Source organism: Sceloporus occidentalis, unplaced genomic scaffold, assembly GCF_023333645.1.
Source record: "Sceloporus occidentalis isolate IW3139 unplaced genomic scaffold, rSceOcc1.0.p SCAF_259, whole genome shotgun sequence".
In the NCBI taxonomy this organism is placed as follows: domain Eukaryota; kingdom Metazoa; phylum Chordata; class Lepidosauria; order Squamata; family Phrynosomatidae; genus Sceloporus; species Sceloporus occidentalis.
Window position 1 is genome coordinate 291736 of NW_028317239.1, and position 17420 is coordinate 309155.

At 39.7% G+C, this 17420-nt stretch overlaps 1 protein-coding gene across 1 annotated transcript; it reads right to left on the minus strand.

Annotated features, from left to right (window-relative positions):
* Window positions 1-15422: 15422 nt before the first annotated feature.
* Window positions 15423-17107, minus strand: LOC149275890 (homeobox protein koza-like). The gene is made up of 2 exons (XM_089504199.1): window positions 16978-17107; window positions 15423-15847 (listed from the first exon to the last, which is right to left on the minus strand). Exons 1-2 carry the CDS (start codon window positions 17105-17107, stop codon window positions 15423-15425), a joined length of 555 nt encoding a protein of 184 aa, XP_089360325.1.
* Between the last annotated feature and the right edge of the window lie 313 nt (window positions 17108-17420).

Sequence of the window (17420 nt, forward strand, 5' to 3'; positions counted from 1 at the left end):
ATGATAGATATATATATATATATATATATATATATATATATATATATATATATATATATATATATATATATACACATATACATTTTCTAAATACTCCTAAAGCGATGTATAATAAACGCACAATTTTAAAGTAATGTATATAAGCAAGTGTGAAAATTCGTATAAGGAAAATGATATAAATTGGGTTATTTATTTTCCATTCATTAAGATGCTTTAGCATGTAAGGACCTGGCTGCTGCTGTATTGGCTTCTGACATTAATATGTTACATACGTGTTCTCTGCTATGACTTAAGGATGCCATCTGGTGGCGCCGGCTCTTACGAAACCCATGCGGCGATGTCTAAGGTGGCTTTAAATCAAATGCAAATTAACCCCTTCATGACAAAGCCCGTACATGCCCAGGCTCACAATGCATTGTTTTTAATGGGTTTAAAAACTGGAACTGTTGCCAATAATCTGTTTGATTCTGTGTTTGTTCCAAACGGCTACATTCTGGTTTTCGCTGTTTCTTTCCTTCTTTGTTTGGTTATCTTAGTCAATGTTTAAGTAGAATTTAATATAAATGTATATTTGCTTAAAATGCTTGCGAGTGTTTTGTGCAGCATCGCCGTTGGTATCCTCGCCACGCAGCCAACTAGCTGAAAGCCTTTCCTGCACGAGGCTGGGAACTGCGGATATTCTTCATATAGTCTGATGATCCAGGAGTTGTGTTTTTTTTTTTTTTTTTTTTTTTTTTTTTTTCTTCCAGTTTTTAGAGGCTCCTGAAATATTTCTAACTTTACAAAAAGTAGATCTCTTGTGTGCATTGCGGGGCGAAAAATGTCCCCCGTGAAATATCTCGTTATATGAATGCTACTTAATAAAAGGGAAACACTGAATTAAATATTAGAATTCTATTAGCATTAGAGCTGCATGACAAACGATATGCGAGGGCCTTATAACGTATATGTATATTGCTCCAATTTATCTTGACATGTATGGATCCTGTATAGCATATAGGGGGTCTCCTCACCAACTTTACTAGCATTGAGTGGGGCCAGCCTGGACGTTGCAGGAAAAGCTCCTCGGGGGTTGGGAATGCCTTATTTAATAATGGAATCTTAGGAAAAAGCACATTAGATTCTTCAAAAACTTAAAGAAAAAAGAAAAAGAAAAAACTTCTAAACCAAAGTACGCTAAGATTTCTGTTTGTAAAACACGCACAGTTTTTTTTTTTTATTGCTTAATAAGATTTTTTTGTCAGGGATACATCTGGTTTGCAAAGTGCCTTATTGCTGAAATGTTTACACTTTCAACACTTTGGGTCACATATATTATATTGGACTCTGGCGCTGTCCTACCCGATCATTATGGAATTTCCCGACCAGAAATATATATATATATATATATATATATATATATATATATTATGTATATGTGTGTGTTTATATGGCCCCTGGTGTGTACTGGAGAACTACAAACTATGGATATTTTAATATTTTACCAATGTAGTAAAAATGTTGTTTTTTTATTGTCTAGTTAGCGCTGTCATGGACTACCAGATTCTTGTATCCTATTGTACTAAATCTTTCCCAAAGTTGTCTTATTTTTCATTTGTTGTAATGTGATGCTGCTTCTCTGAATCGTTGCACATACGTGTACATAACTAATGCGCTTTGTTTTCCAATCATACTTTGGGCCGGTATAATTGCACCAATTTGATAACGTATAGGTTTTGACATGGTGCGTTTACATAGATAATAAAGGGAAATGCTGCTGCAGCCAGAAACACTGGAGCTTGAACATTCCAAATAAAAATAATGGATTTAACACACCGGTTATTTCGGACGTCTGTTTTTTTCTTTAAACACAATTTTCCTGTCACAAGCGAGCGTTGACCGAACAAGGCACCATTTGCCGGGAGTGAAGAAGGACTCGTTCTCCCACTACGTTCTCATGTTTGTTTTTGTTTGAAATGCTCGGTTCCTCCACTAGGTGGCCCCCTATTTACATTTATTTTACAATTTTATATTACATCCCGTTTATTTACGGAGCGCCAGCAGATACTGTTAGATACTAATAAGGGGACAGTGAAAAGGAATAACATTAAAATAGACAAAATACGATTTGACAGTAAGATTAAGAGACGTTAAGGTTGGTACATAAGGCAAGGAGGGCCCTGTTCTGGGAATTTAGGCTTTAAATAGGCTATTTCTTCTGTCTGCTGTGTGTCCGTCATTGTGATCTGGTAATAAAGTGTCGATTTTTACTTTACATCGAATTGTTTTGGACTTTACTCTGCGTTCCTATTTTCTGTTGGTGTAAGGAGCAGGAGTCGCTCAGCGTTTGATGTGATCTGTACCTGGTAATTCTATTATCGGTTGGGTTGAGGAGCTCCAGAAATGGAAATATGAATGCTGGAGTAGTCCCACAAGAGGTTTTTTTTTTTTTTTTTTCTCAGATTGTAAAAAAAAAAAATCAAATTTGCAATTATAGTTATTTTAATGAAATCCTAAATGATAGTACAGCTGCTTGCCAGAGAACACACGTTATTACCATCACACGCACCTGTATGGAGAGTAGCTGGCAGGGCTGCCTACACACTTCTGGCAATACTCAGAATGTAGCTGGGTCACAGCTTGTTCATGGGATGGAAAGGTGTTGAGTGGTCGACAAGTTCAACCGGAGAGATGAAGTGGAGTTCAGAGATTACAAGATTCTAACGATTACCAGTTTTTGTTAATTAGTCTTAATAGTTATATAGACTGAAAAAAGACATGCGTCCGTCAAGTTCAGCCTTTCCTGAATTAGTCGTAATAGTTGGCCTATTAATCAGATAAACCTTATCTCACAGCTGTGAGCGTGGCCTATCGGTTCAGCTACACGATCTGGTGCAAGCGGCGGCTTAGCGGGGCCATCTCAGCCCATCTTGCATAAACATGTCAGGAGATGGTCCTCAATTCAACAAATTGAGTTTCATCCGGTTAGCCACCGGCGGAATGAATAAACTCCTTGATAGTTGCAAGTAATACTTTATTTTTTTTAATTTTTTTTTATATATATAATATATAGCACCAACAATTTGCACAATTTGCTTCTTACAATACATATATTCAAGGGGAATGACAAGACTAGAAGACCGGCTAAGACAAACCAATAGAGTAGGTAGAGCAGGCCCTGCTTACAAGTTCAAATCAATTCAGGTGAGACACTTTCAACAACTTCTACAACATAGCTGCTGTGCTGCACCACACGTGCAAAGAATCACGTTTTCATTTTTTCCCCCTTGTAATTCAACAATCATGCTTTTCTTTTGTCTTTATATTGGAGCTTTTCAAAACAAGACAACTGAGCTATTTTGCTTAAAAATTTTTGTTCCAAACCTAAGATTTCTGTTTTGTAGAGCATGCAGTTATTTATTGCTTAATTACATTTTTCATTGGGGATAAATCTGCTTTGCAAAGTGCCTTATTGCTGAGATGTTCAGACTTCTAACACTTTGGTCCATACATATATATATATAAAATCTATCAGATTCTGGTGCTGTTCCACGTGATGATCATGGAGTCCGATGGAATGTCCCGGCTTAGCACCGTGCTCAGTTTGCACTTGGCTTGCAAGCTGAGCTTACCTTTTTGGGGATATTTTGCAAGGTCAACTAATACCCGCCTCAAAGCACAACACCCCATTTCTCTTAGTTTTTGACCATATTCGGTGTCTCGGTTACTTTTAAGAATATTCAGTCAGAGTAAGAGCTGATATTCACGGGCTGAGCATTTGGCCGCTCTCCAGAATCGCTCAGGTTGAGTGACACGGCTGATTAGTACATTGTTCCTTTCTGCTTGGCAAGACAATGAGCAGGACTCTCTCATCGCCCGTTGTGCTCTGTTTGCATAACACAATGTTCAGTAATGGATCTCCTGCCATGGGTTCTGCTACTTTCCGCTGGCACTTAAGCCATCCTCGCGCTGCCGATCTTCCATTGCCCTCTTCTCATGAGAACGACGTACGACATCCTGTTGGCCAAGTGTCCTCTAAGCATGGCAGCTAACCTTTTCACAGCACCATTAAAACATGCCACAGAGAAAGAATAACATGACAAGCCTGGTTCAATGTTTCCAAAACTATTCACTTCAGTCCCTTCCTCGAACTTCTATTTTATTTTACTCAAGGTTACCCAAACCTCTGGTGACAACCTGCATTTTTTCCCCCCGTTGTTGACAATCATATTTAACTGACATTTAACAACATCTCTGCTGATCTTACTTGTTTCTTTCTTTCTAATGTGACAGACATGGCGTTTCTTTGTTTTTGCTCATTTTCACTATCTGTTAAAATTTCTTCCTTGTTTTTCTGGGATTTTTTTTTTTTAAAATGAGCCAGCCCTGAGAATTTTCAAATATTAACCCTTTTGCAGCTCATTACAAAGATTCTGTTTCAGTGACTCACTAAAGGTGGCAACCAAATGGTCCTTATGAAGTCCTTATGAAGTCCACAACCTGGCAAGAAGTGATGATATTGTGAATTAAGCAGGGATTTAACAATGGGGGAAAAAACTTATTGGTGATGCTCTGATATAATTAAAAGGACATTCTAATGTCACTGACACCCCTCTAATGCATATTAAAAAAAAACAAAAAAAAAACGCGCTTGCCTGACACAGAAGTTGCAGCCATGCTGCAGCAGCTGCCCTCCTCCGCGTTGGCGGAGCTAGCGCTGGAACTGACTGGCAGTCAATAAACCACATTCAACCGAACGCATCTTCTGCAATGCAAAAAGCTGGCATACATCCAAAATCATATGGGGTATTCTGCTGAATCCCCTACTCATTTGCAAAATGGCCACCAAGGAAATGTAAAAAGGCTACCCATAAAAATGCATATGATGGCTGGACTGTCTCTTTAATCAGAACCAGTTCCAGACTAGTGAAAAGAAACGGAAAGTTCTCTGATACAACAGCATGTGTAGAGGTCCTAGAGCGCTGTACAGCAATTTTTTTTATCTCCATTCCTAATTTTCACTACTGCAATGGGGAGAAACAAAGGGCAAACTCTCTGCCAAGTCATGCTGAGACCAAGTCAAGGGCTTTACGAGGTCCATGGGAGATCACTAATTATATCGCAGGATCATATACCTGATCAGGGATAGGCAAAGTACAAGGACACCAGTGTCCATGGCAAGATTTGTGAAGGTCCACAGAACGTCATTAAATTGTCCACCACAGACCCCATTAAATGTCCACCATGAGCAATGTTGGTGCCCATCCCTGTGCCTGATCTTCTGATTTCTGAGATCTCTTACCATTGGTATTCAGTGATCTCAAATTGTGTTTAATTTGACCTGTCTCACTAGCTGAAGTTACGGGAGTTCCTTGGGATCTCAGTCCCTGCTGAGTTCAATGAGAAAGGCAGCAATAATTCCCTCAAGCAGCTTCAATAAGAACAGAAGCTTCCTCAGTCCATTGCAGCAAGTTGGATCCCAGGTTATAATCTATGGGATTCCACAAGGGTCAACATTTTAGAGATCTGAACAGCTTGGTGACCATGATCTTTCCCCAAAGTATGCCAAGCTCATTTACACAAGTTTTTCTCAGTGTCACCCAGGAGATTGACCTTTTTCTTGAGCACAGGTGGATCACTCACTGAACTTTTGATGAAACCTCATCAATAAATGTGTCTCATGGACGATTGGGGGTTAGATTCCCCACATGGGTCTTAGGTGGTTCCCCTTTCAGTTTGTTCATTCCGAGAACCTAAAGTAACATTTAGTGGACTCCATGCCATTGGAATTATTCATGTTCACCCTCAGCTGGGTTAGTATTTGTATTACTCCAAGACGTGCGCATTTACACCAGGGACGTGTTGAAATCCAAGCCTCTTCACGCTGCATTGCTAATTTCTAGCAACATTCAGCCGCTGTTCCGGAAAGTCTCACCTTCCACCAGCGTCCTTCCACGCCTCTTGGCACTGCCATGGTACAGCTGGTGTTCCTCTATTGATTGGAACAGGGTCTGATACAGATTTGATAAACAAATAACACTTCTCGTAGGTGAAGAGCACTTAATTACTATGTATCCTGGTTACATAGTTTAGAACATAAACACAATCCCCCGGGCCGAGTTATTACAGTCAGGGCTTGGTACTGTATGTCAATGCCAAGGGATGCACGTGAACATGGGCATCACAGAAGAGGAGGTGTCGGTGTAAATATTGGGGATTTGGCCAAGTTCAAGAGAGAAGTCCAAACTTTGGGACACCTGTTCTTCACCAGCCGTTCCTAGACTCCAGGTTGTGTCATAGGCAGTCATGGTCTTAGACGTGTAAAGCATCAAAGACGGTCCTCAACTTACATCAAATCCATCTGCACTGATTCACTCTCAACATGTCTTACAGAGGAAGTCCCAGGGAGTACTCCAGAACTTTACAGCCCTTACTGTGAAACATCTTCCAGCTGGCTCCTTTATTTTAATACTTTGTTCATGGGGTGAAGATTCTTACCTACAAGAGCCTCATAGGCAACTTAAATATGTTTGAACTTTGTGATGAAGTCAGCCCATAGGCTCTTGGAACAGCCTCCCAGCAGAGGAGGTGGTAGAGGTTAATACAGTTAAAGAAATGTAAACATGCATGTGATAGGCATATGGCCCCTGAATCTAAGACATGACCAAGGACTGGTTAAGGTCTTTACAGCAAGATAATCAACAGGCAGACTAGGTATCTTATCTGTCTTCAAAGCCTGTTTTTTGAACCATTACGTTAATCCCATTTTCCTATTAAATCCCCGGCTTGGGATGGACCATAATCATCGGTATTACAGATGTTGTGAATTCCTCGGTATCAGTATCTGGCAACTCTTTTTTTTTTTTTTTTCCCCCCTGAGTTCCGAGGTAATGACAAAACCAAGAACGGGTCACAGAAACACTTGTCCTTAAAATGGTTCAAATGCTTTGCAATTAGAAAAGTCAGTTGTGTAACAGAATTTTATCCCCTGAGATTTGCTGCCCAGAAGAGAGACTCAGAGACCTTTCAAAAGCTTAGCTGGAATTAGGGTTTTTTCACGGCAGAACGGCACAGCCCGCCTCCTGCGTGGGATCCTAAACCTTTGGGTCCTACGTTCTACAAGATTAACCCCTTAAGAACCTGGAGAACAAGTAGGGTATGCAAAGACGTCTTGATACAGGACAGTGCCCACAACCTCTATGATGAGTAGCGCAGAGCATGGTACGCCAGGCTCGTAACATTTACTACTGCGTCCTAATCTGGTCTGAGGGCGTTTCTGTAATTGTAACCCCGCTATAGGGTGGGGGTAACATAAACGGGACTTGAAAGGTCACATATACTTTTTATGGAGCTTGCCGCCCAAGGTACGGGAATACAACCTCCATGCAGTGGTGTTACTCTGATGACATCCTATTGTAGTAATAGCATCACAAGGGCCTAATTAGAAGGTATAAGTACATATGCTGTGTAAATATCATCACATCTCCTGGAGGGAATAAATATTTGGCCCCCTGTCTGAAGGATTATTAAGTCATTCATTGGTAAATGTGGCTGCTAATTGCACATTCATACTTTCTTGGGTTGGATTACTCAGCCTATCAAGGCTGCCAAGCACAACTGTACATCAAATAGGATTTGAATATTAACCAAAAAACAAATATTGGCTTGCTATTTTCAAAGAGGGAAATTTAAGTTAGCATAATATTTCCCTTTGACAGCACATACATGGGATGGGTTAATACATTTAACCTCAAAACCGGCATTAAAACAACATTTCTAGTGACCGGTGCGGTGGAGCACAGGAGTTACAACAGGTGTAATTCTAATGTAAGGGGATGTGAGTGCAGATTATCAGGACAGGCTCAGACAGCGCTGGGTTTGTATGTAATGTAAGGAGATGTGAGTGCAGATTATCAGGACAGGCTCAGACAGCGCTGGGTTTGTATGTAATGTAAAGGGATGTGACTGCAGATTATCAGGACAGGCTCAGACAGCGCTGGGTTTGTATGTAATGTAAAGGGATGTGACTGCAGATTATCAGGACAGGCTCAGACAGCGCTGGGTTTGTATCTAATGTAAAGAGATGTGACTGCAGATTATCAGGACAGGCTCAGACAGCGCTGGGTTTGTATGTAATGTAAAGGGATGTGAGTGCAGATTATCAGGACAGGCTCAGACAGCGCTGGGTTTGTATCTAATGTAAAGAGATGTGACTGCAGATTATCAGGACAGGCTCAGGCAGCGCTGGGTTTGTATCCAATGTAGAATAAAAATGTCAGCCCGAGATAACAGGTAAATACCTAGAAATTAATATAATTTGTTCAAGTGTAATTAGAAGTCATAGTCAGTTTATAATTTCACTGCGCTATTTAAATACAAACTACACCAAATATTAAAGAGTAAATTAATACAAAAATTGAGTTATTTGAATTTGATTTGTATTCATAGAATTATTATATTAATAATAAAAGTATTATTATTTTTCACACAATATCTCTCCCGCTGTTGGCTTACACATCAACTTTCAAACTACTCCAGTGTCAGATGCTCTGTTCAGCACAACATGGAAACCATTGTTTGTATTACTTTGACACCGTATAGGACAAGTGACAAATAAGAAAAGCATACGTTATATAAACCGTCCGTGTGGAGAAGAGTTTTGCAATCTGTACTCAGCATTATCTTCCATCAAGGAAATGCAGAAGATCAAATAAATGAAAGGTTGTGGTGTCAAAATCTCTAATTCAGGTGTCAAAATCTTGCAATGTTCTAAATGTCCTACTTAATGACTCTGAATAGAATGTTCTTGACATTATTGTCCACTCTTCTGGACTCCAAAATAGCATACACTTCATTGCTTGCTGACTAAAGTTGCCATACTTTATATACATACCTATATTAGAGGAATATTTTCGCCAGGGAGAAGTAGCAGATCCATCAAAGTTATTTATACAAAACCCACCCAAATGTACGAAAGCAAAAACAACAACAAACTTTCCACTTTAACAATTTGTCATAATTTCCCTGTTAATCTGGTATTATTTCTTTGTGTTTTTGGTTTTTGCTTCTTCTTGTTCCAGGAATGTTTCTTCATCTGTTACCAAAAAAAACCAATACCAATATGTTTCAAAGCCCTTTGATTACATATGCCCCCCCAAGGAATTCTTTCAAGAAATAGTCACATTTGTGAAGTCACCATGGTGGACACAATTTAATGCATTTAGGTATGTAACTTGAAAAAATAGAAACATACAGTATAATTTGAGATTTTTGTATCAGCCTTTGGTCTTAGATTCAGGATTCATGCATGTTTAAATTATGCCTGCTTTTCTTATCATCCACTGTAGAGCCTAAAGGTGCGTTGGACATAATGTATCTGAATTGTTGGCCTGCACATTATGAATTACTTTGTGGAGCACAATGATAAAAACGGTAATGAAACCCACATAAATTCCATGATGTAATACGACCAAACATGGACAAACCATAGAGGAATGCGTATCTACACGTTTACTATAAATCTGGCCACCACGACCCACAGATACATTTTATTCTTTAAAATAAGTAAACTTTGCAATTACCCCCCCACTGTGGATGGCAGGCTCATCTTAATGCCCACAGTAATGCCCAAATAAATTATTCTCACCCTTTCTGAAATCAATAACGTTGTAATAAAATCAATAATAAATAAAACAAGATAAAAAAAAGTCAAGCAGCAACGATCTTCTGCTGGCTGGCTCTAAGGGTGAAATATTCCCAAGAGGATGATTATCATGAAAAAGCAGATTAACTCCTTCCTATCAAACAGATCGTTGAGAGAGGTGGGGTGGGGGAGTATTTGATCAAAAGCCCTGTGCGGAGCTGGCTTGTGTGTCTTGGACGGAGAGGACTCCTTGATGTGAATGGAGAGCCGGAGAAATTGTTATTTTTCCCCAGGGCCACACCCTGGTGTCAGTCTTGTTTTGCCATAGCTGTCAGCAGGCATTGCCTACAATAATATGTCAGGATTAGTCTGCAGAGGTCTATGTAAATTCTGACCTTTCTTCTCTATTGCTTTTCAAATAGAGGTAAACTGCCAGCAGGCAGTGGTTTGGCAGGGGAGCGAGAGTAGTGCCAGCCTTTGGTACCTGCTATTAGCACATGCTCTTTGTGTGCGTTTCCTATACTTAGTAAATCCTTAATTCAATTAATGGATTTCATATCGCATAGAGAATAAATGATTATTCTAGAACAGAGTCTTAGGGACCCCCGATGTTGTTCTGTTTTTCAAATATTGTGCGCTTGGTGAAGCTGTGGCACCCAGTGGCAGGTTCTGGCCTATGCCTAGGGTGGCAAGTCCAAGGGGTTGGCAGTAATAATTACTGATCATCTACCCCAGTGCATCAATGAGCTGGCCGGAGAAGTCAGAGACATCCCTTGTCACAGTCCCATTTATTCCCTACACCAGGCCTAGGGTAGCTTCTCACCTAAGTACACGCTGGTGACACCCTTTAATACTGAGACAGAAAAACATACAGGAAACACGCTCTAGGGAAAAATTTAACTTCTACAGCTCTTCATTCAAACCAGGGATTGTAATATAGTTGAGAATGGTTCCTTTCTCCTCCTGTGTCAGGCACTTACACATTAACACTGTCACTAATACATATTCACCAATAGGACACAGAATAGGGATAGCCAAAACTCAGCAGTGCTATAGAGAGAGGAAAGAGCGGTAAAGCAGGACAGGGACTGCCAACCCCTGGATTTGCCACCATATGGGTAGCCTCTGGATGTCACAGAACATTGGGAAAATTATCATACATTCAAGGAATAAATAGAAAAAAAGTTTTTTGGGTTAAGGTGATTAAACGATTGATCATCTGATCAATAGAAGAACAAATACAAAGTAATAAAAAAATAAACTGTGCACTTTCATAAATGTGAGAAGAAGAAAAATAATTACTAAGCCAATAAGTTAATGTTTTGGCCCTAGGAGGCCTTAACAGGGCTAGCATAGAACAAGATTGTATGTATGTATTTACTTCTCGTTTGTACATTAAACTGTGAGTTGGAGTTGGTTTGGATAACTTTGTAGTGAGGTCGCCATAGTACCTGTTTGTGGCTGCTTTCAATAATGATTTAGGAAAATACAGTGCACTCTAGGTACCTCTGTATCCTCAGGGTGTCCTTCACATCTGACCCTACTTCAATCTGCAGCATTTTGGGATACTCTTCCACATCTAATCATAGGTGGATAAATATAATGTTACTCACTTGGACAGAAATATGTCTTTTTTTTTGGTGGCACTTAAAATGCATTTTAAGAACATATGATTGTACAATTTTCATATGTGTCACCCAGACAAAAGACATGCAAAACATAAATACAATAAATATATATTATCTAAAATTTGCATGTGTAAGTATTACCCATCAATGGGATTGGAGGCACCTAGCAGCTTTTCTTAATGCTTCTTATGTGACTTATCTTTAGGAATGGTTGGACAACTTTTTTTTAATCACAATTTGTTATAAAATAAAAAAAATATTGCCATGATGGTCCCTTTTAAGCGATAACGGTGAAGTTTAATGGGATCAGTAGCATGGCTCCTTATCTCCGCTCTATCTGCTGTTGTACTACTAACACCTTGTTAAACAATTCCCTATATCCCAGGCGGGAGAGCTGGTAAGGGAATTAACCTCTGGTGCCCCTGGCTTTGTGTTGTGTGATAAGACCCTTTCCCATAGGGAGATCATCATCTGTCTTGGATCAGGCTGCTGTAGGGAGTCCAGGCTTAGTGTAAACACAGAGTATACATTCTGGGAAATCAAAACATATGTCCCCTTAACCCATTGACTGCTGTAGCTTTTTATGGGTCTGCTTGTTCAGGTTCAGTGGGGATTTTTTCTGTTGCATTACACTCTGTAGCTTATTCATGTACAAACATTCTTTACACAGTCTTAACGATGCATCTCGAGAAAGGAGTATTTCCATTTTGACCCTTTATACCATCCTTCATTTCACCTATTTGCCTATTTTTTTTGTTTCATTTCAACCTTTCTCCCTTGCCCTGTGACTTCAAATACTACAATATGGGCTTTGCCACTATGTGAATAAAAATGAGGGGTGGGAGACAAATGTCCCCTCTTTCCCTTTCTTGTTTATGCCATGTGCACAGGGAACAGGTTCTGGAATGTGAAGCTTTGGAATACAAGGCATTTCTAAATTGGTTAGGGGAAGGCTGGCAGAATTCAGCCTGATGCAAGTCCAGTAATAAATCAGCCCAAAATGTATCTGCCAGACAGCAAATAATTAAAAAGCACCCAAAAGGAATCCAGTCAAGGGATAAATGCTGCATAAGATCATTGTTATGCTAGGCCACCCAGTGGATACATGTGGAATTACAGGTAGAACATAGTTTCAGACAGTAGCCCTAAATGTTTGTCAGAGCAGCTCAAGGGGCAAGTACCCTCTGCTCCTCTTGACAACTCCCTAAAAGTAGTCCCAATGCATAGAAAATAGCTATTGTCTAAATAACCAGCATTAAAAACACTACAGATTAAAGCTAGTTTTATAGACTGCAAAGCATCTTTATTTAGCAAAGTAAATTAAAAGTACCATCCTAGTGTGGCTCTGAGTAATGGGTTTTAATGAGCGAAACATGCTTTTAACTGCTTCAGTACTGGTGCTCATGGGATCACAGATTGGCAAAGCTGATAAGGACCAGCGGGCCAGTCTATGAATAAAGAAACGTTTCAACTAAAACAGGTGTGCTACAACATCAGGCATATGGTTTGGAAAAAGTAGTCATACAGTTAGCCCATATGCTGTAAATACATGATACCATAAATCAATATTATTTATTCTTCAGCATGGCTTTATCATATTATTTACACCCCAACCATTCCTGCATTTCTTTACCTTGACAATATTTAGTACTTCTACTGGTAACTGTTTCCAGGGATCTACTTCCCTTTCTGTGAGGTAGATAGCTTATTGCATAATTATGCTTCCCAAACTATGAAATACATATAAAAGAATAATAATAATAATAATAATAATAATAATGTACTATATGCAAAAAAAGTTTATTAAAAAAAAAGTTTGTTAAATGATCACATCTAATATTCTGTATAAATGCACAGTCTTAATTGAACTATTTTTTTGCAATTTAATTAAATTAACATACATTAATCATGGCAGGGTGTATCAAATACAGAAGCACAAAAGTCCTAAAGGAGGCTTGTTTATTGGCATTCATGTTATTTTCCGAGGAGGACCCAAAATATTTGGAGCCGAAACGTTGGTCATGTGTAACTAATGTGTGTCTTGCATTCTTATTCTGTGGCATTCCTATTCTTCATCCGTATATTTCCTATCCAAAAAATGTAACCATACATCCTTAGGCATTTCTGTTGGCTGGTTGTGCCTGATAGGAGTTACACACAAACTGAAGATATGCTTATCCTACTTACTAATACTAACTCGGTATTCTATGGCTGTTATCAGTAGAACGTGTTGCCTCTATAGGGTTAAATGCCTGATCTTATTACAATTTTACAGCATTTTTTCGTTATCTGAGATTGTGTCTGTTCTGCAGAGACCCCCACCTCCTGCCAGACCCCACCTCCTGCCAGACCCCCATCCAGAGCGCATCCTAGCCTCAGATAAGATGACAGGTCCAGGTCTTCTCATCTCTGTCTCCTTATCTTGAAGATCCTACATGTGATGGATCATAAAGATGCCCCCCAGCTCCTGGCTGCCCCTACCCCACGCACTGTCCTGCATGACCCCCCTCTGTTTATACATATAGCGCATACAGAGCGCTGTTTGATTGATCGGCAGGTTGATGGGGCAGATATATACAGTTATGGAAGCCGGAGAATGTGTGGGGAGCGTGGGAATATGTGAGAAAGACCACTGTAAAGGAGTACTGGGACGCTGAATAGCATCCCAGTGGAGATGGCAGTGACATCGATAAAACGTTTCAGATTTTCTTTAATTATTTCACGAATCCACCCACTTGCTTTGCAACAAAGTGTATCTTTCTTTAAGAGACATTTGTAAATGCTATAAGGGTGCGAATACTACATAAATTATGGTAAATCCCTTTGTTTTTCCCTCCTAAGCTTTATTTACGGTTGATTGATTTAAGTTCATCCAGCCATTAATGCAAATGAGACCATCAAACTATTCCATGTGTATCACAGATCATCTTTATTTACACGTTCTACAAATATTAAGACAGATTAACCGGCGATTATGTATATTTGGCATTGATAAATGTACCGTTTAAATCATTAACCTTTTGGTTTGCCAAGAGGCTATTTATACAATATACACATTTATACAATAAGGCACTTTGGGTCATATTTATAAAGAGCAAGTTTGGGGCAAAGATTGAAATTTGGAATTATGACCTTGGACACCTATGAGATGTTTCAACTGATTGATCCATCATTATATTACCGTGGGAGATGGAGTAAGTAGTTTGATCTGGACTACAACTCCCATCAGGGTGCTCATTGAGCAGCAATGTAACTTTGCCTGTCTGGAAATGATGAACAGATAATATGTGGCATCTGGATAACAGCCCTTTTACCACATTATAGGAGGCAAAGGAAAATGGAATGTGTTACAGGGGTAAAGCAGTGAGATTCAGTCAATTTGCTGTAATTCAGGAATATATATATTGTAAAACATTGTATCAGATCAGCTGTGATCATCTCCCCACTGGGTATATCCAATTTGTAAGTGCACTTGTTTTAAGGAGACAGAGACAATCACTGATCCCAGAACTCAAAGGGTTAAACCTGATAATGTCCCAAAACGACACCCGAATTAGGCTGCCCCTCCCTCACTGAGAGAGTCATTAACTTAATTATACAATATTAACAAAAGCAACTTCCCACAACCATTCATTTAAGTTCCATCCCCTCATTATATCTACTTGTTACCTTTCCCCTATCCCAGAACCTGCTATTCTACACCTGAGGATTTTGGAGCTGAAGCTGCCACTTATTGATTGATACAGGCAGACATTGATCCTTATCAATTTATTAATTATACATTTATTGGATGCCTCATCGAGATGGCTATGACATCACACCTACTCTGATCACCAACATTTTCCACCCAACTGTAGACATACGAGTGACTATCTTGTCACTATTATTGTTCACCAACTCCCATCATCCTCAGTAAAACACTTGGATTAACCCAGGCTGTTTAACTCTTCCTGGAACCTGCTAAAATAATAAATATATAAATTTTTCATTCCCTTTATTTGCCAAAAACAGCCACTGGTGAAAGAAGCACCCAGCTATCAGCTACCGACAAATCTGATAAAATGACCAACCTGTTTTCCCTGATTTTTACATATTTCTCAAAATTATTACGTATTAGAAAAATATATTTATATACATATATTATAATCTCACAGTCCCACAGTTTGGTAGGTTTACCAGAGGGGCGAATGCCACCCTGCCAGGTAGTACAGGTAGGGGTAGTAGTGGTAGTTCTGGTATAGGTTGACCAGAGAGGCTCTGCTCATGTCTACATCCCTGCAGAGCACAGGGAGTGGAGGTGTCTTCTCCATGTCCTCTCCATCTGAAGCCAGTTGTTTCCTCTTAGTTTTGTACCTTCTGTTCTGAAACCAGATCTTCACTTGAGTCTCGGTAAGTTTCAAGCTCTTTGCCAACTGGGCTCTCTCTGGAGCTGACAGATACTTTTGGTTGGAGAATTTTCTCTCCAGCTCTATGACCTGGGAGTGGGAGAAAGCAGCTCTGGACCTTTTCTGTTGGTGTTTTGTTGGACTTTCCCCATCAGCAGGGACTTGTTGAGATGTTTCTAGGACCTGCTGTTCTGTTTCCAGATGTTCTTCTCCTGGGGGGGGGGAGAGAAATAAAACATTAGCAGTGTTATTTCAAGCTTGAAACTAAGAACATGGAGGTCTCCTTAACTCCTGATCTCCTGCAGAACAAATGGCTCATCACCAACCACAGAGTTTGACACATTGCCTTGTTGTAGGTGATACATCAATGTCTGCAGCTACTGTACAATTAAAAAACACTTCTAGAGGTCACACAACCTATAGCCAGCCAGTAGCTGTGGACTACTACTCTTAGAACCCTCAACCAGCTAATTAATTGGAGACGCAGTATACAATCTTTTGGAATACCAAATGTTGTCTATTACCAATTGATGTGTCAGGGATAGTCTATAAAGGACATTCTATAAAACATGGTAATAATCTACAGAGAACATTATACACACGCATACATATATGGTATTATGGATGCATTTTTTCCCCCAAGACATTTTCCATCAATACTGTACTGGTGGCCATGTATTCCCAATCTAGAACAGACAGCATAACCCCTAATATACATCGCTCTGTTTGTGCTAATAGCCCACCCCTGTGTTTAGTGTCTCTATGGGACCATAGACCTAGTAAGTTTGTGTATATAAGCGTATGGTTGGATAATGGGACTGGTTACTGCTGAGAGGGGGAGAGAAGTTAGCATTGACCCCTCTGCTCGGTTCAGGTTCATTAAACCTATAAAAACACTCACTGAAGTAATAGAGAAGATAGATAAATGGGGAGGGGGGGTAGTTGACCATATGTGAACAACAGTAGATCTATCATTGTCAAAATATTGTGGTGCCACACAGCTGTAAGGGTTAATTTAAAATGATAGCTATTGTGATAAATACATTCTTATTTATATGGTGGAGTGGAGCATGAAGGATAAAGTGGGTCACATTTGTGGATGTTATAAGCCCACCTGTGATTTAATGTTTGTAAAAGTGAAATGAAGCAAGTGAGTCATGGTACATGACTTTACAATTAACACGTCTCCTGTCCACTAACATCAGACCACCAGAGAAGACACAGTGTGTAGGATAATCAAAACTCTACACCACGCAATACAGTAAAGGAGTACCCAAACATACTGGATCAGTTTTAATCTTAAATTATTAAACTACTGCATGTCATATATATGGGCACTCACCTCTGTGGAAGCTGTGTTTGATCTCCAGGAGGTTGGAGTCTGATCTCTCTCCTCTGGAACTGGTCCTCTTCTGGGACTCAAGTTCCTCCTTCATTTTTTCTTGGGATGAAGCAGTGTCCTGGTTGCCCATTTGGACCACCAAATCCCTGTCTTTACTCTTGCATCCCAAATCTGACAGTATGTCCTGGATGAGGAAGGATTTTAGGGGCTTGGTGGAGAGGGACATGTCTTTTTCTGTGCCTTCCTTTGACATTCAAAGTGGAATTTATCACCTACTGGATACCAGCAAGTGGTAGCAGGAGAATGCTTAGCAACGTGGGCAACCACTTGTCAAGATGTATATAGTGTACAGCTCTCAAATAAAGTCCTCTTAGCAATGGATGTATCCCACGAAAATCCTCTTCACACTTTGTTCCTTCTTACCACCTTCGCTATCTACCCTA